At 43.4% G+C, this 24,920-nt stretch overlaps 1 protein-coding gene across 1 annotated transcript; it reads right to left on the bottom strand.

Moving 5' to 3' along the window:
- Nucleotides 1-17,965: 17,965 nt before the first annotated feature.
- PCDH20 (protocadherin 20) lies at nt 17,966-23,917 on the bottom strand. The gene is made up of 2 exons (XM_034758381.1): nt 23,592-23,917; nt 17,966-22,043 (listed from the first exon to the last, which is right to left on the bottom strand). The coding sequence occupies exons 1-2, from the start codon at nt 23,742-23,744 to the stop codon at nt 19,359-19,361; spliced, it is 2,838 nt and encodes a 945-aa protein (XP_034614272.1). The 5' UTR covers nt 23,745-23,917; the 3' UTR covers nt 17,966-19,358.
- Between the last annotated feature and the right edge of the window lie 1,003 nt (nt 23,918-24,920).

Raw genomic sequence — 24,920 nt, 5'->3', positions numbered from 1 at the left:
AAGGAGGGCCAGAGTATAATTGCAGACAATAGAGTACTAGATATTTCCTGGCAGCAGTAGTAGGATATTGAATCGCTAATCTCTAGAGTGCCAATTCAAAACCAGTCCAGCTCAACAATGACTAAACCAGGGATTGACAACCTTTGGCATGCGGCCCATCAGGGAAATCGCTGGTGGGCTGGGCTGGTTTCTTTACCTGCAGCATCCACAGGTTCAGCAGATCAAAGCTCCCACTGGCCGCGGTTCACCATTCCAGGCTAATGGGGGCTGCAGGAAGCGGCCAGCACATCCCTCGGCCCACGCTGCTTCCTGCAGCCCCCATTGACCTGAAACGGTGAACTACGGCCAGTGGGAGCTGCGATCGGCTGAACCTGTGGATGCTGCAGGTAAACAAACCATCTCGGCCCGCCAGCAGATTTCCCTGATGGACTAGGTGCCAAAGGTTGCCGATCCCTGGACTAAACATACTCTACTCTTAGGTTTCTTTCTATAACATCCTCCCTTATTAAGGTTATCTGGGCACAGATTGCTAAATCAGTTGCCACATCAAGGGCCTGTTACACTTCTTAATGCTATTGAATGCCCCAGTAGGCACAGCTGGCCAGAACCCAGTACCCCATTCCATGAAACTTGGACTTGCTATGATCATCCATGCATTCATGACATCCAGGCACAATTACAGCAACCTGTTAAATTTAGGAATGAAGCCCCACAGTCTGAAAAAGTTCAGTTTTGCTTTGACAAAGAAGCCTGAGGGGTGACCTGATAACAGTCTTCAAATATGAAGACATCAAGAGGTGGAAAATTCACCACTTCCCTTGGTGGTTTATTCCAGTGGTTAATCACCCTCCCTGTAAAGAAATTGTGCCCTTTTCCTAATTTTAATTTATCTGGCTCTAACTTCCAGCCATTGCTTCTGTGTAAAATGTGTAGTATTACATTTTTCAGAGTAGCAGCCGTGTTAGTCTGTATCTCCAAAAAGAACAGGAGTACTTGTGGCACTTTAAAGACTAACAAATTTATTTGAGCATAAGCTTTCGTGGGCTACAGCCCACTTCTTCGGATGCATAGAATAGAACATATATTGAGGAGATATATATACACATACAGAGAGCATGAAAAGGTGGGCGTTGTCTTACCAACTCTGAGAGGCCAATTAAGTAAGAGAAAAAAACTCTTGAAGTGATAATCAAGATAGCCCAATACAGACAGTTTGATAAGAAGTGTGAGAATACTTACATGGGTAGATAGATTCAATGTTTGTAATGGCTCAGCCATTCCCAGTCTCTATTCAAGCCTAAGTTGATTGTATCTAGTTTGCATATCAATTCCAGCTCAGCAGTTTCTCGTTGGAGTCTGTTTTTGAAGCTTTTCTGTTGCAAAATTGCCACCCGCAGGTCTGTCATTGAGTGACCAGACAGGTTAAAGTGTTCTCCTACTGGTTTTTGAATGTTATGATTCCTGATATCAGAATTGTGTCTATCAAGGTTCCTTCCCCACTATGAACTTTAGGGTACAGATGTAGGAACCTGCATGAAAACCTCTAAGCTTCTCTACCAGCTTAGATCTGCTTTTGCTGCCACCACTCCCAATGTGCTAACTTCCTTCCCTGGGTAGCCTTGAGAGACTCTTCCACCAATTCCCTGGTGAACACTGATCCAAAACCCCTTGGATCTTAAAACAAGGAGGAATTAATCATTCCCCTCCTTCCCTTTCCCCCCACCAATTCCTGATGAGTCCAGATCAGTCCCCTTGGATCTTAGAACAAGGAAAAATCAATCAGGTTCTTAAAAAGAAGGCTTTTAATTAAAGAAAGAGAGGTAAAAATCATCTCTGTAAAATCAGGATGGAAAATAACTTTACAGGGTAATCAAACTTAAAGAGCCCAGAGGAACCCCCTCTAGCCTTAGGTTCAAAGATACAGCAAACAGAGATAAACACTCTAGCAAAAGGTACATTTACAAGTTGAGAAAACAAAGATAAAACTAACACACCTTGCCTGGCTGTTATTACAAGTTTGAAATCTGAGAGACTTGTTCAGAAAGATTTGGAGAGCATGGATTGATGTCTGGTCCCCCTTAGTCCCAAGAGTGAACACCCCCCAAAACAAAGAGCACAAACAAAAGCCTTCCCCCCACCAAGATTTGAAAGTATCTTGTCCCCTTATTGGTCCTTTGGGTCAGGTGTCAGCCAGGTTACCTGAGCTTCTTAACCCTTCACAGGCAAAAGGACTTTGGAGTCTCTGGCCAGGAGGGATTCCACAGTATTGTACACAGGAGGGCTGTTACCTTTCCCTTTATAGTTATGACAGTGTCCATTAATTCTTTTGCGTAGAGACTGTCCGGTTTGGCCAGTGTACATGGCAGAGGGGCATTGCTGGCACCTGATGGCATATATCACATTGGTAGATGTGCATTGTGTTCTCTGTTATATCAGTGTAAATCCAGAGTAACTTCACTGACTTCTTTGTAATTTGATCCCGAACGTGGTTTTATTTTCAAGACTCACACAAAAACATAGATTACTCTGATAGTAGCATCTTTTTTCTTTACTTGCTACATCACCCATCTCCAAGCCAGTATTAACTCTCTCATCTGTTTATTTCATTTCTCCCATCATTATCCAGTTCCCAAACATCTGTCAGATGCTTCACTGCAACATATTTTTATCTTTTAACCTTCAGCTACATTTATCACCTGGACTGGGTTAAAATTAAGACCCCTGAGTCAAAATAATGAAACACCATGTCTCTGTGCATCAAGGAGGGGAAATCTGTTTTACCAAGAAGGAAAGAAAGAGTGGACACAAACAGTGACCTTATCCTGTAGCCCTCCAGAGATATGGGAAGAACAACATTGACCATATACTTATACTTTGAAGTTAGTAAGCCGTAAAGTGGGGACCAAAAAGGATGAAAGAAGATAGCCTACTGAGCCGCATAACATTTCAGCCTTAGGGTATGTTTACTTTGCAATTAAAAACCCATGGCTGGCTCATGCCAGCTGACTTGAACTTGCATGGCTCAGGGGCTGTTTAATTGCAATGTGGATGTTTGGACTTGGGCTGGAGTCCAGGCTTTAGGGACCTGTGAGGTCGGAGGGTCCCAGAACTTGGCCTGCAGCCTGAGTCTGAACATCTGCACCACAATTAAACGGCCTCTTAGCCTGAGCCTGCAAGCATTAGTCAGCTTGCATAGACCAGCCACGGGTATCTAATTGCAGCGTAGACATACCCTTAGAGACCAGAGGCTGTATCACTCCCTTCACCTCACACATGCTACAAATAACTTGCTACTGAAGTCAAGGTGTTTGTGATGGGGAAATAAGTCCCAGAAGAGGAAACACCTGGATCTAATTAAGGAAGACTTTGCTGAAAAGAGAAATAATCAATACCATAAGGAAGAATTGATTTTCTTATGTCAAATGTAATGTATCTATTTTAGCCAGAGTAACAAGTGTGTTGTATTCAGAAGGCAACTGTTGTACTCTCAAAGAGCCTGGGAAATGCTTTTTATTTAATTGTTACATCAAGAACAGCTGAAACCAGATTTAGGGTACGTCTACACTTACCGGAGGGTCCGGCGGCAGGCAATCGATGTTCTGGAATCGATTTATTGTGTCTGGTTTAGATGCGATAAATCGATCCCAGATCGATCCCAGAAGTGCTCGCCGTCGACGCCGGTACTCCAGCTGGGCGAGAGGAGTACGCGGCATCGACAGGGGAGCCTCTCTGCCGCGTCTGGACCCGCAGTAAGTTCGGACTAAGGTACTTCGAATTCAGCTACGTTATTAACGTAGCTGAATTTGCGTACCTTAGTCCAAAGTGGGGGGTTAGTGGTGACCAGGCCTTAGTATTGTACTCAGAGAATACCTAAACTTTCTATGTCTCTTCTCTCGCTGTAGCCCACTTCTTCCTGCCTCTGCATTTCCTGACAGATACTTAATCTGATAGATCTACACAGAACAAAAAGCAAAAAAACCCAACCAAACAAAAAAACTGTGGCAGCAAGCCTCCCAGCCTGGGTCAACTGAAACAGCAGTGCTGGCATGCAGACAACATCCATTCCTTATCTCTCTTTGTTATCCTCAGGAGAGTGATATCATTCATGGTCACCTGGTTGAAATGGGGTGATTTTATTAAGGGGACATTCAGAGGTGCCCGTTCCTGCTCGGCTGAACAGAAATGTACCCCGCTGTTAGCCACGCGGTGGTGGGGAGGGGTGAAGTGATCATCCCAGAGAATTGTGTGTGTGTGTGGAGAGGGGTAGTTGGGTTTGTGCTGCATGTTAACCCGGAAACCCCAGCCCCTCCTTTTACATTGCAAACCCATTTTAAATGGCCAACCCAATGGGTCCTTGGTATGGGAAATGAGGGCACTGCTGTTTGAAACCATTCCCACATGTTATGAAGGTTAAAAAAGCCAAAAGACTGTGGCTTACCATGGCTGCCTGCAAGCCGAATTCTGTTCCCTGGCACTGCGTGAGTGATCTCTCACATCAAACCGGCAGGCCCACAATATAAGAGGAAAAATGCGACCTTGTAACGAAAGCACATGTGCTGTGTAATGTGAACAGCAAAATTTAACGTGAAAGAGTGTACCCCTGGTTCTCTAAAATGTGTCTTTTTTAACCACCTCTCCCTTCTCCTCCACCAGCTGCAAATGTTTCTCCTTTGCAGAGGCTAGCGAAGATTAGAAGGAGAAAACAGCGGACTCGGGATGATATGTTCACGGAGCTCCAGATGTCCTCCCACGTTGAAAGAGCACAGCAGAATGCGTGGAGGCAGTCAATGTCAGAGTGCAAAAAAGCACAATTTGAACGAGAGGAGAGGTGGCGGGATGAATTGCGGGCTGAACAGAGCAAGTGGAGGGCTGAAGATGATAGGTGGCGTCAGCTTGCAGACAGAAGGCAAGAGTCGATGCTCCGGCTGCTGGAGCATCAAACCGATATGCTCCAGAGTATGGTTGAGCTGCAGGAAAGGCAGCAGGAGCAAAGACCGCTGCTACAGCCCCTGTGTAACCAACAGCCCTCCTCCCCAAGTCCCATTGCCTCCTCACCCAGACGCCCAAGAACACGGTGCGGGGGGCCTCCGGCCACCTAGTCACTCCACCCCAGATGATTGCCTGAGCATCGGAAGGGTGGCCTTCAATAAGTGTTAAAGTTCTAAAGTTTTAAATGGCAGTGTGTCCTTTTCCTTCCCTTCTCCCCCACCCATCCCGGGCTACCTTGGCAATTATCCCCCTAGTTGTGTGAGGAATTAATAATGAATGAGAAGTAACAATGACTTTATTGCCTCTGCAAGCGGTGCTCAAAGTGGGAAGGGGAGGGTGGGGTGGTTGGTTTACAGGGAAGTAGAGTGAACCAAGGAGTCAGGGGGGGCAGAGGGTTCATCAAGGAGAAACAAACAAAAGTTTCACACCGTAGCCTGGCCAGTCACAAAACTGGTTTTCAAAGCTTCTCTGATGCGCACCGTGCCCTGCTTTTTCAAACCAAAAGATTGAACTCTTCTAACCACCCTAGTGTCTGGTTGTGCGTAATCAGTGGCCAGGTGATTTGCCTCAACCTTCCACCCTGCCATAAAGGTCTCCCCCTTACTCTCACAGATATTGTGGAACACACAGCAAGCAGCAATAACAATGGGGATATTGGTTTCGCTGAGGTCTATCCGAGTCAGTAAGCTGCGCCAGCGTGCTTTTAAACATCCAAATGCACATTCCACCACCATTCGGCACTTGCTCAGCCTATAGTTGAACAGGTCCTGACTACTGTCCAGACTGCCTGTGTACGGCTTCATGAGCCATGGCATTAAAGCGTAGGCTGGGTCCCCAAGGATAATGATAGGCATTTCAACATCCCCAACGGTTATTTTCTGGTCCAGGAAGAAAGTCCCTTCCTCCAGCTTTCAAAACAGACCAGAGTGCCTGAAGATGCGAGCATCATGTACCTTTCCCGGCCATCCCACGTTGATGTTGGTGAAACATCCCTTGTGATCCACCACGGCTTGCAGTAGCATTGAAAAGTACCCCTTGCGGTTTATGTACTCGGTGGCTTGGTGCTCAGGTGACAAGATAGGGATATGGGTCCCGTCTATCGCCCCTCCACAGTTTGGGAATCCCATTGCAGCAAAGCCATCCACTATGACCTGCACGTTTCCCAGAGTCACTACCCTTGATATCAGCAGGTCTTTGATTGCCCTGGCAACTTGGATCACAGCAGCCCCCACAGTAGATTTGCCCACTCCAAATTGATTCCCGACTGACTGGTAGCTGTCTGGCGTTGCAAGCTTCCACAAGGCTATCGCCACTCACTTCTCAACTGTGAGGGCTGCTCTCATCCTTGTATTCTGGCGCTTCCGGGCAGGGGAAAGCAAGTCACAAAGTTCCATGAAAGTGCCCTTACGCATGCAAAAGTTTCGCAGCCACTGGGAATCGTCCCACACCTGCAACATGATGCGGTCCCACCAGTCTGTGCTTGTTTCCCGGGCCCAGAATCGGCGTTCCATGCCATGAACCTGCCCCAGTAACACCATGATTTGCACATTGCTGGGACCTGTACTTTGTGAGAGGTCTATGTCCATGTCAATTTCCTCATCACTCTCATCGCCGCGCTGCAATCGCCTCCTCGGCTGGTCCTAGTTTTGCTTTGGCATGTCCTGGCTCTGCATATACTCTAGGACAATGTGCATGGTGTTCATAGTGCTCGTAATTGCCGCGGTGATCTGAGCGGGCTCCATGATCCCAGTGCAATGGCGTCTGGTCTGAAAAAAGGCCCGAAACTAGTGTCTGACGGAGGAAGGGGGGGCGAGTGATGACATGGCGTCCAGGTACAGGGAATTAAAATCAACAAAGGTGGCTGTGGATCAGGGAGAAACACAAACAACTGTCACACAGAATGCCCCCCCCAAAGATTGAACTCAAAACCTTTTTAGCAGGCCATTGATTTCACGGAGGGAGGGGGAAGCAAATGAATACAGAACAAATCTGGTCCATCTATTTTTTACATCTTAAGCTGGCAGCAGACAGTGCAGCATGACTGATAGCCATCGACATCTTCTGGGTGCTTGGCAGAAAATGATGTACTACGACTGATAGTCATCATCGTCAAAAATCAGATGCCCAGAGTGGAAAGTTTGGTTCAGTATTTCTTATAGGAATCTGCTGAAGAACTTTCCCGGGTGCCTCTGATTGAACTCACTGAGGAGTACGACGACGATGGATACCAGTCATAATACACCATCCACTGCCAAAAGGCAAGGAGCTGCTGCCGTGTAGCAATGCAGTACCACGTCTGCTGGCACCCAGATGACATATGCTGACGATGAGCTGAGCTGAGTGGGCTCCATGCTTGCAGTGGTATGTTGTCTGCACAGGTAACCCAGGTAAAAAGGCATGAATCGATTGTCTGCCGTTACTCTGATGGAGGGGGAGGGGCCTGATGACATGTACCCAGAATCCCCCGCGACACTGTTTTTCCGTCATCAGGCATTGGGATCTCAACCCAGAATTCCAATGGGTGGCGGAGACTGCGGGAACTGTGGGATAGCTACCCACAGTGCAACGCTCCAGAAGTTGACGCTAGCCTTGGTACTGTGGACGCGGTCCGCCGACTTAATGCGCTTAGAGCATTTTATGTGGGGACACACACAGTCGACTGTATAAAACCGATATCTATAAAACTGGCTTCTATAAACTCGACCTAATTTCGTAGTGTAGACATACCCTCATTTGTAACCCCAAGTTAGGAATTCTTGACTCCTGGGTCCCAACCTGGGCCTCCAGAGTCTATACAGCATTATGCAAACCTGAGTCCAACCAGACATATCCCAGACTTCCTAGCACCCTCCCAAAATGTGGCCTCTCTAGCCCTTTGTTCACGATACAGTGTGGAAAGCTTGACTGTCCATCAAATTTGACTCTTCAGAGTACAAAGAACATCGGCCTGTGGGATTGTGGGATACTTTTGGCAAATTCTCAGAGCATGAGTTCAGTGGGGCTTTGGTTACACTGCAAAGTAATCTGTTTTGAACCTTGGGTCCCAGCTCAACTCAGGCTTGGCAATTCCACCCCTGTAGGGTCCTGGAATCCTGGGTTCAAGGCCTTGGTTAGCACAATTTGAGTGTAGATGGAAGGGGTGTTAAGCTTCAGCCTGAGTTTGAACCCTGGTCTTATGTTGCAGTGCAGACATACTTGCTGTGTTGACATACTCATGGTGCCAAAGGATGGCACTATGCCATAGCAAACATGTTGGATTCTTCTTTATTCTGCAGCATTTTAATTACACAACTCTTGGGAATCGTGTTGTATTGGTATTTTGGTTAAAGCCCCAGCTTCTGGAGTCTTGTTACTATGTTAAAATCTCAGCCTTCATTTTGAATAAAAGCCATTATGGCTGCAGGGAAAACTTAAGAAATGTGACCTAAATGTACTCTCAAAGCTCAAAAATTAGAAGACAAAAAAATCTCATGATTTTAAAATCAGACTCATGATTTTGGGCACCCAATATATGGTTTATGAATATGTGGGGTTGGCAATAGTAGGTCCTTGACAAGTCAAAATGTCATGACTATAGAAGGCTCTTGTAGTTACATATTAGATCATTGCTTCCTGTTTTTATCCTTAAACCTCCCCTTTGAAAGTCAAAGCTGCAAAGGGCAACAATCAGTCTGCAGTCATTAATACCAGTTAGGTTTTATGGTATTCAAAAACCTGGACCTCCTTCAGGTATACTACTGAGTTCCTGATTTGTCTTCTCATCTTTCATATCAGCTCTTTCTCTTGGGGTGTAATATCCATGATAGTATATTACATTTTAAATGGTAATATTTTTATATTTCTCAGAATTTACTAGAGCCTTTAAGGTGTCTTTCTGATTCTTTTTGAACTTAGATCCATTTGAAGGGCATAGTGTACAGGATCTAGGAGTATTTTCTTTGATCAGCATCACAGCAGGTCCCACTTACCTTATTCTCATACTTGTACCTGCTGAGGAACATTCAAGTTTACTAACCTGTTGTAATATCTTTAATGCATCTGTTTATGAGCTATCTGCTTCTTCTCAACGGAGTACCTGTTGTTTGGCTTAGGAAAGCCAGATGCAATTGACTATCTTTTTAAAAATATGTATGTATTCGTTTATTTATTTTTTATTTTTTTATTTATTCATTCATTCATTCATAATTGGATGGGAGATTCCAGATTAGCTTCTAGGATATATTTCTGTATATATAGTCAAGAAGGATCTTCATCACTCTCTTTTAATGTCTGGAGTATATTTTTGAGTTTGACCTGTTCATTCTGCAGGTCCTTTTGTCCTTGGGTACTTTGGACTGGATGTAATATGATCAGAGAAACCTAATGCTTTGTAAAAGTTTCCAACCTTGCACTACTTTATTGTAGACCATTATCTGAAAACACTTGCTAAGGAATTTCATGTCTTGTGAAGGTGGACTTCAAATGTTTTGCTCAGGTCATCTTGTAGAACACTCAACTCACAGCACTCTGAGCACAAGTCAATTACCACTGAATTGTCTTTGCCTTTAAAGTAAAAGCGAAGTTGATACATTTTGCAAAGGTCTTTCTGTTACTTGCTGAAGATGTAATGATTCTATAAACTGTTGTGTTCAATATGTTTGACACAGAACATTTTAGAACCATATAAGGAATCTGTGTGTTTCTGTCAGGCTGATAAAGGATTTCTCTGGCTCCTCTTTTGCATATTTCCATATCAAAATATCCTTTGGCATTGCAACATAGCATTTTGTTCCTTGTACTGTATGGAATCATAATCTTTTCCTCTAAGAATTGCATCCCTAGCACAGTGTAATCTATCATGAGTAGACCAGTGAAGATGGAGTAGCAATGAGACTTCTTTCTTTGCCTTTGTGCATCTACCATGTATCATTTTTCTTGAAGATTTGTGGGTGTCAGCATTCTCATAAACAGCAGGTATACAAAAAATGTGACTCTCAGCAAATAAGGTCTCCAATCCACTTCACTGGTATTGTTACCCCAGTTATTTGCTGATTTGTGAACATTCCAGTGAGAAAGTTTTCAGGAACAAGGGTGCTCAGAGAAAACAAAGCAGTTGGCTCAGATAAATGTGTATGAGAGTGTTCCCAGCAGACATGCTCTTGTAGCTATTTGCATGGGTTGGGAGTTTGGAAGGAGACAGGTGGTACCTGGCTACTGGGTATCTCAAGACACAGTGTCTCACTGCGGCAGCAAGCAAAAACAGAGTTGAGAGGTGGCTTATTCAAACAAAAAACAATATTGGTTTCACTCATAGACACTACAAACATCAGTGATTTGTACAAAAAATGTAGACATGTGCAAAGCTATATTAATGAAACCATGGGTGGACAAATGCTTTCCTGTTACACGTGTGCAACTCCGCTGATGTCACTGGGATTAAGTTTGAAAAGTTTTCACTGAGGGCAAAATGTGGACCTATACTTGCACTAAACTGTAGGCTACTCCACCATAATAGTATATGAGAAGCCAGAGGCTTTTATGATATGCATCTGGGCTGGCTTTTCTGGATACTCGGTCTAGCTGAGCTGGTAAAAGGTGGGCTGGCTATTCTGAATGTTTTCCTGAAATGAACACCCAGCATTTAGTTGTTTTGTATTTAATTAAAATTAAACATAAAACCTTACGTGTCCACTCAGGTGAGAACTCATATGAATATGTACCTGGATGGTATGGAAAGTGTCTTATTCAAGAGAAAGAAAAGGTATGAAAAGAAGCACTTTAACTATAGCTTCAAGGGGAAGCTCTTAATACTTTCCAAGCTGGGTCCTTGTGCCAGAGCATCACATTTGATTATATTAGCCAAATAGTTTCACTTTATTAGTGTAAACTTTGGGTTTTTTTAGAGGGCAAATACATGGAGAAATGTATGTTAGGTATTTGGTATCTTTAAAAAAAAAAGAGTTATCAGATATGTGATCAATCAAACCACTAGACCCTTTACAGTCTATCATATAAAATTATGTTATTGAAGATGCACTAATGAAGCACTTTTCGTATCAAAAGTGAGATGTTAGTATCAGAAAAACAGTAGGACCCTTTAAAGTTCCTGTCTCTGATCTCCTCAGAGCTGCTGCAGCCTGGATGGGAAAATGCTGGTGATTTTGGTCTTCTTTATACAAAAGGATTATGTGAGTTGATAAAAATGCCCTTAACTCATGAGAGGTCAAATGGGAGTGGAGGATGCTCAGCTCCTCACAGGAGGTGCTCAGTACTTGAGGCCTAAAGCGCTGGATTATTTGAATTAACTTGTTTCCGAGTGGAGTTGAGGCATTTAAGTAATTAGATATCTCATGTTGATTTTAAGTAGATATTTAACAGAACTTCCAGGATTTAAATATGCCCTAACATTTGGGCTTTTCCTTGTAGAGCAGTGGAGAACGTAATCCAAAGTCTCAGCTGTACAAAGCTGGGGGCCAAATGATAAAATAGCTACATTTATGTGAGTAACCCCATATTTGCTGTGACTCTGATTTTTCAGTACACCTGTTTCAAAGAAAAATAAATTAATGATTAACAATTCAAACCTATTTAATTCTGCTCAATGTACAGCTGTTCTCAGAGAAAAACAATAACAGTTACACCTCACCCCCACCCTCCAAAAAATATATATAGGTTGCATGCACTTTCCCCCTCCCCCTGAGTCAACCAGAAAAAAAATAATGTGCAGGTATCTTGTAGGTAGAATTGCATGCTTCCCATTTGAACAGTAAACATCTGCAGGATACCAAACATCCTCTTTCTTATTAGTGCAATTAAATATTTAATGAAATATAGGAGAGAAGAGCTATAGAGTTATAGATTATTTGGAAAGTCAGTGCAGAGTCAGCTATAATATTTGTATACTGATACAAAATAAATAAGGATCTAATTTCATTAACAAAATTTCACTGTTCCTGTGGACACACCATGTCACAGTAGCATCATGTACTTTGGCTGAGAATATTCAAATGTTTCTAATAAGACCTGTTTTGTACTGTGTTAGCAAAAATGAGCTAGCACAACATGATAGCATGATGGAAAGTTACCAATAAAAGAATGCTATTATTATAGTGCAACAGACCCTTTAAAAACATTCCATCCTTTATTCTCTTTACAACGTTGACCTCCTGACAATGCGAGTCATTTACTGCATTTTGTATTAGCATTTAGTGTCAGAAAACCTCAGTACTGTGCCAACTTACTCTTAGGGTCAAAGAAAGATGAAAGGGGACCTTAACACTGCTGGGGATGCTCAGCAACTCCAGCAGAACCAGGGTGAACCTTTATTTAGCTTATGACCACTTCCTTTCATTTCTCACAGGTACTGCCACTGCTCTCTTTAAGGGACTTTTTCATTTTGACTGCATTTAATTAACTTTGCTATGTTCTGCTGTTATTCACTTCAGTGCCTAGTGAAGTGCAACACATCCCCGAAAGCAGCACTTGTCTGGTCCTTTGGATATCACACACCTCTTTTATTACTTTATTCTTCTAAAAATGTAGCCCGGGGTGTGATATGGAGGAGGGGGCTAACTTGCACTAAATAACTTTGTATTCAATTTACCATTTTAAAGGGCTTGCCATATTACTAAATGTACAGGATCACACTTCCTGTATGTGTTCTGCAAGCTTTGACTGAAAGGAGGTGGCTACAATTGAAAAAAATAATTCTATAAAGTATTTTTGTCACTGCTTTAGAATAATTCATATAGCAGAAGCAGCGTACTGGCCTGAGACTTAAATTCCATTGTCTCTGCACTGAGCCTGTGTGATGTTGGGCAAGCCACATCACCTCTCTGGGCATCTGTTTTCCCTCCCACCCTGTCTCATCTACTCAGTTGTGAGTTTTCTGGGGACAGATACTGTCCCTCATTATATGTTTGTACATTACCTAGCATGAAGAGGCCAAGATCTTGGTTGAAGCCTCTAGGCACTATAATAAGATAACTAGTAATAACTGAAATACTTCACATATCATAGTTTCTTGCAGCTCCTCAAAATGCTTTAACTATCATTATACATAGCACTAGTCTAATGCAGTCACAGTCAGATAACTGGCAGCATTTAACTAACACATTTGTGTATGTGTGTGCGTGCGCGTGCACCAAGGACACTGGATAAAGCTCCTAGGCTTGCAAAAGTACTTTAGAAGAGCAGTAATCTAATGAGGAGAGCAGAGGAACTGGAGCCAGGAACAACGGGGTTGTAATCCCAGCTGCATCTTTGATTCTGGGATGAGGGTAAGTGATGTAGGCCCCATATTTTCTAACCTGAAGGGAGCCACTTTTATTTATTTAAATACACATTTGAAATTGTTAACCTTAACCTCTATGGGCCAAATTCTTCCCTGATTTACACCCTTCTATGGAACTGCACAAGATGTAATCAGGGCAGAATCTGACCCTCTGAGTGTTTGTTTCCCCATTCTGTACACTCACTCCATTGACTTGTGGTGAGGATTAATGTTTGTGCAGGGCTCTGGAGATGTAAAATATACAGCAGATCCAGAAGGATGGAAAACTGAGTTCACCCTTCAGGGATTGAAACCCATAGTTATTCCAACGATTGTGGGAACATAATGTCAAGCCTGAACACAAAGTCAACTTCTCTATTTGAACATAGATTAAATGATCCCACATAGTATATTTGAGTCATAACCTAAATGCCTGCTACTCAAAATACCTAGTTTTTGATGGGTGTAAGATAGCAATGTGAAAACCTGCAAGTCAAACACTAGGCATGGATTTGTTTTCACAGGCAGTGAGATAAATGATTGAATGCATCATAAATTATTAAAAGGCTCTGTATTAAGAACAATGTTTTCTTAGCACCTGTTGTATACTTAGTGTTCTGTTTGTTTCTTTTCAGAAATATTCAGAACTGTATCATTTGGGTTTTAAAACCCACTAAGTCAAAACTAGTCTAAAACTCTAGATGCAAATTCTGAAACTTTGGTTACAAAGTGTTTGACAGATAACCTTTCTTTGTAGGAATGAAAGTATCTTTGTTTTCTAGCATTTGAAAATCTTTATTTGTTCTTCCTTACTTGCCAAATTCTGTGAGTTTCTCTGCATTGCTGTGCAGATGTCAGGTTTATCTCCCTGGCAGCAGCTTCAGTCTTGTACAGAGCACGAAACAGAAGCAGCTACTCTGCATGCACAGTTATTTTTAGACACATTATAACCTAGAAACCTTTAAATTATGACATGCTACAAATTATGAGAAACTTCATAACTCTGAATGACTTATTATGAAGTAGCATGCTAGAAGTGTGCAAATGGCTCCCAGAGATCATTTTCCAGTCCATTAAATGAAAGACTAATTTTTAATAGATTAGAAAGATCAACGAGTAATCCTTAATCCTGTGAGAAGTCCCATTAAACTGATAGGCTGATCCTAAAGGTGCTGAGTACCTGTGGCTTCCACTAAAATTTCACAAAACATTTAAACGTTGATACTTTTTGGTAATAAAGGACATGAATTTACTCAACGATCCAAACTTCAGCTTAGTTGGAGACCAGCGTGAAGCAAATGTCTGTTTCAGTGGAGTCAGTGTGTATTTTGATGTATTGTTTTTAACTGTAAGTTAATTTTGTAAATATTAATGCATATGAAAATGAATGATTGCTAGACACAAAACTGGTGACAAGCACAGTACAGAGCAGGTAGCAGTCACTGTACAAGCTCCATTGCAAAGCTCTGTCAATGCACCTGAGTCTTGGAAAGAAACACCCTGCAGTTTCTGTCACTGACCTTTTTTGAGCTGGAAGTGCCATTTATGTCAAATTATGCCAAATTGCAGGGTGTTTTTGTAATGCAGGCCACTGTTCACTGAGAGCTAGGATGAGCTCAAACCAGAAAATTCATTTCTCTTTTGACCACTTTGAACATGAGTCTCCAGAAGTGAAAGTTTAGTAGGGAATTAATCTGTTCATATTTTTGAATTAGGGTATTTTCATTAAATCTTCTGAAACTGAAAAATTAAGAGTGAAATCCTGGCTGCATTGAAGTCAAAAACAGTTTTACCACTGACTTCAATGGGCTTTGGATCTGACTTTGTAGGCATAGTCAAATATTTGAGCCCTGATTCAGCAAAGCAAGGTTTAAGTGCTTTGCTGAATCAGGGCCTTGAAGCCTGCATAGGCCATCAGATAAAACGGAGTTTCAGTGTTAGACATGGGGGGCGAAAGCAAAATGGTCTCCTTCTCGTTGCCACACTTTCAGAATTCATCCCTTACTGATATTAAAACAGGCAGCGTTTAGCTAATTTTGCATCAAAACAATAACTTCAAAGACTCATGGAGCTCCCATCTTTTTAGAAAGATCAAATGGAATAAAAAAAAGAGAAGAACCCAAACTGATTTTCTATGCTCACCTCCACTAGGCTCACAGCCCATTTCTTGTCCTTTATTTGCTAATTCTAATTCAAATACGTTTTGCATTGCAATGCTACAGTGTCTTTGGCAGCACAAAGATTAGGGCCATCTTATTTTTTATTGAACTGGAGAAACAGCACCCACTCACTCACAGATTGTTCAATGGATATTGGGATTCTTAATGAATGGGACATTTATTTTCATGCCAGCTCAACTACCAGCATTGACAAGATTAGCATACATTTTGGCAACTGCACTAACACAAGGTGTTAGTAAAATGGGCCTTTTATCTTTGAATCTAATTTACTTTAGCTATACTCATTAAAAATGTCTTTTGCATGAAAAGGATTTCTGAAAGGGATATTCTGTCAACAGCAAGGTCTACAGAAAAGTGCCTCATTACTGGTATCAACTATTCTGACACTAGGAAATTAGAAGCCCTCTTTTTTAAAATGAAAAACATCTACTGTGCCATGAGTTTGAGATAATACCTGATTGTTTTGTCATGGATATGATTAACCAAATTGTTGCATGGCTGATAGCTTTTTTTACCTGCTGCCAATTGCATAGTTTTGAGTTAAAAAAAACAAAAGGACCCAATCTTGCATGCTTTATTCTCTTCTGTGGGACTACCTGCATGAAGACTACCCATGGGGTGGATTATGATACCTTACTGACACTGACTAGCACCTGCCACCACAGATAGCCCATTAAAGTCAATGGGACTATTTAAGATAAAGGCTTACCTTTACTTCACCACACATAGTTGCACTAGTCTGATGCCTGGTCCACACTAACCCCCCACTTCAAACTAAGATACGCAACTTCAGCTACGTGAATAATGTAGCTGAAGTTGAAGTACCTTAGTTCGAACTTACCTCGGGTCCAGACGTGGCAGGCAGGCTCCCCCGTCGACTCTGCGTACTCCTCTCGCCAAGCAGGAGTACCGGCGTCGACGGCGAGCACTTCCGGGATCGAACCCAGAAGATCGATTGCTTACCGCCGGACTCGGAAGTAAGTATAGACGTACCCTAAGTGAAGGTGTGATTGCAAACTGATTTACTTAAACCAGGTGCATACAACTGTGTGGACGCTCTTATTTCAGTTTAAACCAGGCTCATTTTGGTTTATCTTAAATTGATTATGAACGGGTTTAAGATAAACTAAAATAAGCCAGTCTTAAACCAACGAGTTCAATTCAATCCGTGCAAATCCACATGTAGACAAGGCCTGAGTAAGAATCACATAATCTGGTGCCCTGTGTGTAAGGGTTGTAGGATCAGAGCCATGATTTTACGTTTTAGTTTTTTGTTATTAAAAGTTTGATCCTTGTTCCTGCTCCCATTTAAGTCAATGGTATAATTGTCATTGACTTCACTGGAAATGAGACCAGGCTTCTAATTTGAATAATACAGAAGTAATGCAGAAAATGCTATTTTTCTTTTGCTATTTTTCTTAACATGCTGCTAGACTGAATAAAGGTAGTATGGAGAACTAAACTTTTCCACCAAAGCATCAAAATGTATAATAAAGAACCCAATTACAAGGAATTAGTCATATTTCTTCTGAGATAATAATCAATGTCTTTTTCATGACATGAATTTTCATAGATACGTGCCATTTTCATATATTAATAATATTAAAAGAAACAAAACAAGGTGATAAACCATAAGCATTTGACAGGTAGAATTAATTTTTTCATGGAACACAGCCATCAAACTGCTCACAAACAAAAAATGTTCTGAGAGTATATTATAGAAATGTTAATACTAAGAACTAGTTGAAATAAACCTCTGAAAATAAATTCATTTTGATAATAAGGTGGTTTGATAAAATATGGCCAGATTCTTATACTTTCACTCATGATAAGTAGCACCCCACTCAGTAAATGGCCTGCAGATTTCAATGAGTCTACAGTGGAGTAAGGTACTAGCCCAGGGGTCGGCAACCTCTGGCACGTGGCTCGCCTGGGTAAGCACCCTGGAGGGCTGGACCAGTTTGTTTACCTGCTGCCTCCGCAGGTTCGGCCGATTGCGGTTCCCAGTGGCTGCGGTTCACCGCTCCGGGCCAATGGGGACTGCGGGAAGCGGCGTGGGCCGAGGGATGTGCTGGCCACGGCTTCCCACCGCCCCCATTGGCCTGGAGCAGCGAACTGCGGTCAGTGGGAGACGCGATCGGCCGAACCTGCGGAGGTGGCAGGTAAACAAACTGGTCTGGCCCGCCAGGGTGCTTACCCTGGCGAGCCGCGTGCCAGAGGTTGCCAACCCCTGTACTAGCCAAAGTGGGTGAATGTATCAAAATCTATATATAGTTGCACTGCATACTTTAAAAAGCAAGAACCTGATACTGCACCATTTAAGTCAATTTGAGCCTTGCCATTGATTCCAATGGGTGCAGGATAAGGTTCCTAAGAACAATTTTGGAGTGTATTATTTTTTGGAAGTATTATGCTTTTTAAGAATGTGCTATGTATTAAATTAAAAATAAACAAAAGAGTAAATACCTAAGTAATGATGAAAAATTGCTTGTAAACCGAGTGGTACTCTGCTTTATCATTAAAAGGTGAGCACCGAGAGAAAAAGTTATTATGAAAATATATAGCTTTAATTTGCAGACATATAAACACTTTTGGTACAGTACAGACATATGATGCCAGAAATCAAAATGATTAGTTTTAAGCATAACACTTATTTACCTTGTTTACACAGATAAATTTGATGTAACCATCATACAACAGATAGTTCCCAGTTCTTACAATGAAGAGAAAATGATGCATCACTGATAAACCTGCTGCTTTGTTGCAGAGGATGCAGCAAAGAATAAATTATCGAGAAAATATGCCACCAGTCTTACAAATACAATTTTGGAATTGATACAAAAAACAAAACCAATGAAAAGGAGCCTGGAATGGTAGCCAAAAAGGCAGAAATCAGATCTTTCACATGTAATACCATCCCAGAGAGGAACAATAGTCAGTATAAACTAAGTTCTAGAATTGCTAATAATGTGAAGTGTTTTTTGTTTTCATCTGACAGATTAGCGTCAGTAGAATCACTTAAAAATATCTGTTACACAACCAAAGTGATGGAATACGACTGACAGATTGCTGGAAGAATAAAAATATCAACACTTCTGGGACAACGAAGGATTTAACCATTCCTTTTCTTCTTTGCATCTGGCCATATTTACTGAGATGGATTTGTGTGTGTGTATGTTTGTTGTAAGAAATATTAAATACAATTTTTTCCCTAATAACGGCAAGTAAACTGTTGGAGCAATGGTAGTTTGTGTGAAGATATTAAGTCTGTAATAAGTGAAAGATGAAGATGTTACAGAAGTTCAAATTCTGATTACATGACAATATTTTGCATCTTTGCTCAACAGGAATTGCACTTCTTGTTAATGCCTTCTCTATCATACTGTCTAAGTATTACTCATGAGGTAAAAATTCTGTTTGTTTTACTAGTGCATGTTTCCTCCTCTTCTTTTTATCATACAACCAGTGGAATACAAATTTCTTTTGTGTAAATATATGTATATCCAGATATGTTTTATATTAAAACCCATAAATATACTTTGCATTAATCTCATGGTCAGTACCTCAACAGTTCCCTGCACAGGAGCATCTGATGCCCTCTTGTGGTTAAAATGACTTTTTAAACTTTTTAAACTTAAGTTTAATTCATCATTGTCTTACCTTCCTCTCTCGGTATAATCACTGATATGATGGGTTTATGATAGCTGCAAATGATGTTCATGTTTTTATAGACTCCTTGCTAGCGGTTAGTACGAAGATTTCATTAAAAAAGCTGTAATCTGAATTTGACTTTAAAAAACCTGTAAACAGCTATTTACAATTATAATATTATTAAGTTATAAATTAGTGGTCCTTCATTGTAACTGCTGTCAACATACCCAATCTGGGCATTGTCCGAGGTTTGTTAGACAGCAGTTTGGTTTATCCACATGGAAACATCAAATATTAGAAATCTCCATTGGTTTCTTCTCCAACATATGAAGGTCAATTCTTCCATTTAGTGGGATTTGTACTTCCAAATTTTCATCTGCTCTGTGATGCTTTTTCCCTTTTCGTAAACAGATGTAAATGCCCATCCCAGTTACTAAAGTGATTGAGCCCAAGCTTATTATTGACAGGGCTACTAAGGTAGGCATGCAAGATGGTGACTCCATTTTTTTATGCGTAGGCTCTATAGATATTTGTGGCTCTTTTTCCTCTATATTAATGTCAGGTTCCTTTCTTAACAAACTTTCAATATAGCTTTCATTGCTCACTGTGTCATTGACAAAAAGGTTCACCATGATTGTGGAATGGAGGGGCTCTGGATAGCCATGATCGCTAACTTTTACGAGTAGCCGGTAGAGACCATAGTCATTCTGCATCAGTGACTCTTCCAAGGTGATATTACCAGTTTTAGGGTCAATCCTAAATGATTCAGGCCGTGGACCTCTTCTACCTATGATGCTGTAAGCTATGACAGCATTCATGCCAGTGTCTTTATCTACAGCATAGACTTCTGTGATGGGAGAGCCAGGAAGAGTAGAAGGAAGTACCAACAAATAAGATGTATTAGACTGAGGAAACAAGACCAGTGGGGGGTTGTCATTAATGTCCAGAAGAAGGATAGTTATTTTGGCAGTAGAAGAAAGGACAGGATCACCTCCATCAACAGCTTCAACCCACAAGACATAGGAACTTTGCTGCTCCCTGTCGAGGGAGACCTTAGCTCTCAAAACTCCTTTGCCAGTATCTATCACAAAAATATCACTTCCATTTACAACTGAAAGGGCTACCCATCCATTTTGCCCTGAATCAGCATCTGTAACACTGATAACTCCAATTTCCCCAAAACCTGGAAAGTTTTCTGGTACAAAAAAACTGAAATCCTTATTGATAAATCTAGGACTATTGTCATTTTTATCCAAAACTGTGATGGTGACAGTTGCTAGCGATTCTCTGGGAGGCAATCCAGAATCTATTGCTTTAACAGTATATCTGTATTTCTCTTTTTCTTCTCTGTCCAGCTGAGTGGAAACTGTAAGAACACCTGTAGTTTTATCTAAAGAAAAATATGAAGGGGCATCAGGCCCTAGAAAATAGGACACTTTCCCTCTCTCTCCACTGTCAGCATCCGTTGCATGCAATTTGGTCAAAAAAGCATTGGGAGCATTATTTTCTTCAATAGATAATTCTATTAATTGTTGAGGGAAAACTGGTGAGTTGTCGTTATCGTCCAGAACCTGTACTTTAATTATCTTGTTTACATGAAATCCCTCTGAGTTCCATGCAACCACTGATATTTCATAGAGCTGCTGTACCTCATAGTCTAAAGGCCTTGTAGTCTCTAATAAATATTCATTATTGTATGGTTTGTATGGTGACAGTTTGAATGGCCCATTGCCATCCAAAAAGCAATCCACTTTATATTTTTCATCTGGGTCTTTTATAGTAAAAAATGCTATCGGTGTGTTAACAGGCTCCAATTCTTTCAAGTAAACCACACCTTCTACTTCATTAGCTATAAAACGAGGGACCACTTCAGGGGGTCTCAACATGACTTTGATGATGGACACAAGCACAGTGGTCACAGCAGGGATACAACCAGGACCGTTGGCCAATATAGTCAACCTATGGAGCCGGGGAGCATCACCATCGATCTTACTAGAGAGCTTGATGGCTCCTGTACTTTCATCCAGATGGAACAAATCTCTTGATGGCTGGGGGACCTTTTGACTGTAAGAGTAAGAGATCTGGGCATTGGATCCCAGGTCCATGTCAACTGCGTGGATGGTGGCCACGTGTGTCCCTGCACTGGAATTCCCATAGACAGTAACGTTGAGTTGGGAATCGCTGAACTGGGGGCAGTTGTCGTTGATGTCGCTGATGCCAATGGTGAGGGTGGCACTGCCCAGTAACGGCGGGGTCCCCCCATCCTCCGCGATGATGAGGGTGACATACTCCTCCCTGTCCTCCCTGTCCAGAGCCCCCATAACAATCAGGTAGGGGGTCCTCTCCCCACTCTCATTCTCCTCCACATCTAGGGTGAAGACCCCATAGTCGTCCTTAAGGCGGTAGGTCTGGACTGCATTGGTGCCCAGGTCAGGGTCGAGGGCCGGGTGCTCTATGGCCAGGCGGGTGTCGATGGGGGCGTTCTCGGGTACCCAGAGGCGCATGTTGGGCACGGGGAATCGTGGTGCATTGTCATTGACATCGCGGATGGAGATCTTCACCTTCACCAGGCGGAAGTGCTCCTGGGGCAGCACCAGCACGTCCAGCAGCAGCAGGCAGGGCTCCGAGGATGGCGCTGGCAGAGAGGCAGATAAGCCAGCGCCGGTCTCCAAGCACAGCGCCTCGCGGTCGATCTGCAGGGCTGAGGTGTGCAGCTCCCCCGAGCGGTTGTCCAGGCTCACGTACTGGCCACCCAGCCCCTGGGAGGCCAGGCTGAAGGAGAGCACAGGCTCCCCGCGACGGGTCGGCAGACCCTCCGCAGCCACCCCATGTAGCCGTAGGTCCTGTGCCAGGCTCCCGATGAGCACCCCGGCCGGCAGCCCCTCGTTGAGACTGTAGAAGAGCTCGGTGGCGCGGCTGTAACTGGCAAAGCAGTTGAAAGGGCCGATGAAGAGCAGGAAAAGGAACAAATGCTAGGGAGAGAAAGGCACAGGGGATTAGAGAGGGATGTCCCTGGCACATGCCCAGCCAGCCCACCCTGCCCACAAGCTGCAGCCTCTCTGCGATGAAATGCACCATCTGTGCCCCAGATACACCCATACCTGCACCCCAAATATACCGCCATGTGCACCACAAATACACCACTACCTATCCCCAAATACACCATGTGCACCACAAATACACCACTACCTATCCCCAAATACACCATGTGCACCACAAATACACCACTACCCGTAGCCCAAATATACCTTAACTACATCACCATCTCCACCACAAATATGCCACCAATTACCCTCTAAATACATCACCATCTGCACCGCAAATATACCAGATAAAAACTAGTCACCTGCCCATCTGTGCTCCAAATATACCACCAACTACCCACAAATACACAACCTTCAGCACCACAAATACACCACTACTACCCCCCCAAATACACCATCATCTGCATTCCAAAACCATCAGTCTAGACCCCGAATATATCATAATCTTACCCAAAATACACAATTTTCACCACCATCTTTCATTCATATCCACCAGTGTGCATTCCAAATACCCAAACGTTTGCCCCCTAATTACACCACCAAATACATGAGCTCCTGTCCTCAAATACACCCAAACCATCTGCAATATCTGTTCCTCACACAAACCCATATAACAATGTCCACCAAATACACCCTCTGCATCAGACACACCACCATAAGCATCAGATATGCCACCCTCTGCACCCAACAACCGACACGTGCACCACTCACTCCCCCCCCCCAAAGAAACCGCCTGCACCAAATACACCACACACTGTGCACCAGATGCATTATCCACTTCGCATAGACAGTCTACACCGCCGCATCCCTCAAACAGGTCATGCACACCAACTATCGTAACCAAATAGACCATGTCACAGATGTGCCTATTCGCCTCCGATGGCCCTGTTGCACAACCCCCAATGCAGCCCCGTGTGCACCAAACAGACTATGCAGGGAAGTTTACCATCAGCACCAAGAACACCTCACACAGAGGAGCAAAGGGGGCTCCCCGTTCATGTAGCCCAGAGCTCGGTGTTCAAGTTTCAATTCCCGTTTAACAGGTAAGTACTGACCCTCACCAGCCCCCTTCTCCCTCCGCAGGACTCACCCGAAACGCAAACAGAAGCGCCTGAAAAAGATTATGCAAAAAAAACTGGCCCTTTCTGATTGCCAAGCCAGCTCTGCATTTGGAAACTGATTCACGTAACTTCGTCTCCAGCCTCGGGGAGTTCTTCTCCCCTCCATTTAAAACCATTCTCCTGTCAGTGTAATGGCTTAAACGGTTCTTTGACATAAACAAAGACACCCCCCCACCCAGCTTTGATTGCTGTTGGTAGAGGTGCTACAGCCAACAGGACCCATTGATCGCTCACGATGAAGTTTAGATCGAGCTAGAGCATTTGCTTTTTTTTTTTTTGTTTGTTTTTAAACCCCAACCGCTTCTCCTGGGCACGAGCTCACAACTTGCAGGGCTCCCCCGCACACATCCCCTACCTGCAGGTTTCTGTGGCTGGTGGTGCGCCCAGCGCTGCGTAGGTGCCCCATCTCCAGCTGCCGGTGCCTGCTCCTCGGAAGCCAGCTTGCTCCTAGGGCTTGCGAGCGCCTGCCAGTCCCTTGGTAGTTCATTCCCTCTGAAACTGCAGTCATTTAGCTCCTGGTGTGAAGGCAGCAGAAGACACTCCCCTCTCTGCTCATGCAAATCGCTGGGAGAACTTCAGCCAATAGTCACAGGCACATCAATTAACAAAGGGCTCGGATGGGGAGAGAGGGAGCGCGCGAGGGAAAGCGAGGCACGGCCCCTGGCATTCTCTGCTCCGGGCTGCTGTGGCGAGGTACACGAGGAGCCCGGCACGGCGCCCTGTGTGCAGGAGCGCAGAGCCCGGGGGGCGGGAACGCACCAGCCCACCGCTAGGTTTAGCACCGTAATTACACAGAGCGTGGGGCTCTGCCAGCTGAGCTCTCTCACCAGCTGCAAACCCGTCCAGAGGAAAACGCTGTCAACAGGCGCCACCCCGGTGCATTCCGCGGGGACAGCTGAGACTGTGCCCTCGGACTCCGGGCAGCGTTTCAGAGGACGCTGTCTTTGCAGACTGGAGTTTGGGGGAGGCCAGGAGGCAGAGGGATGCAGCGAGTGCCACTGATGCGTGTCACCCTCTCCAAAGCACTGCCCAGAAATCTGGCTGCGATCCGGACTGAAGCTAGTAGGCAGACTGGATTGTGGCGCTAATCAACCCAGTCTAACTTAATCCAGCCGCAGCAGAATATGTAGTCATATTTTCAGCCTGAGCTCCCAAGGAGAAGGGGGGGGGGGGGAAATGTCCTGTAAAATGGGGGTAATAACAACAGCGTTTCCCCTTCTTGCTTTGGAATCTCGTTTCCTTTTAGTTAAAGAATAATCAATTGGATCTGAATCAATAGGCTCATTTGGAACAATCCAATTTCTATCATGTCAGGTCTCTGATAATGTTCCCAACACAGTTTGATGTTTCCCTGAACTGCTCCCAACTCTTCTTTCTGCTTCACAGCAGATACTCTGGGCCTGATTTTACCTTTTTATACCATCCCTTTCAATTAGAAGGTTGAGTATCAGAGGGGTAGCCGTGTTAGTCTGGATCTGTAAAAGCAGCAAAGAGTCCTGTGGCACCTTATAGACTAACAGACGTATTGGAGCATGAGTGAATACCCACTTCGTTGGATGCATGTAGTGGAAATTTCCAGAGGCAGGTATAAATATGGAAGCAAGGATGAGTCAGGCTAGAGATAAGGAGATTAGTTCAATCAGGGAGGATGAGGACCTCTTCTAGCAGTTGAGGTGTGAACACC

Source organism: Trachemys scripta, chromosome 1, assembly GCF_013100865.1.
Source record: "Trachemys scripta elegans isolate TJP31775 chromosome 1, CAS_Tse_1.0, whole genome shotgun sequence".
Taxonomy (NCBI): domain Eukaryota; kingdom Metazoa; phylum Chordata; order Testudines; family Emydidae; genus Trachemys; species Trachemys scripta.
Note: the sequence above shows the minus strand (reverse complement) of the source record. Positions and strands in the feature narration are given on the sequence as shown.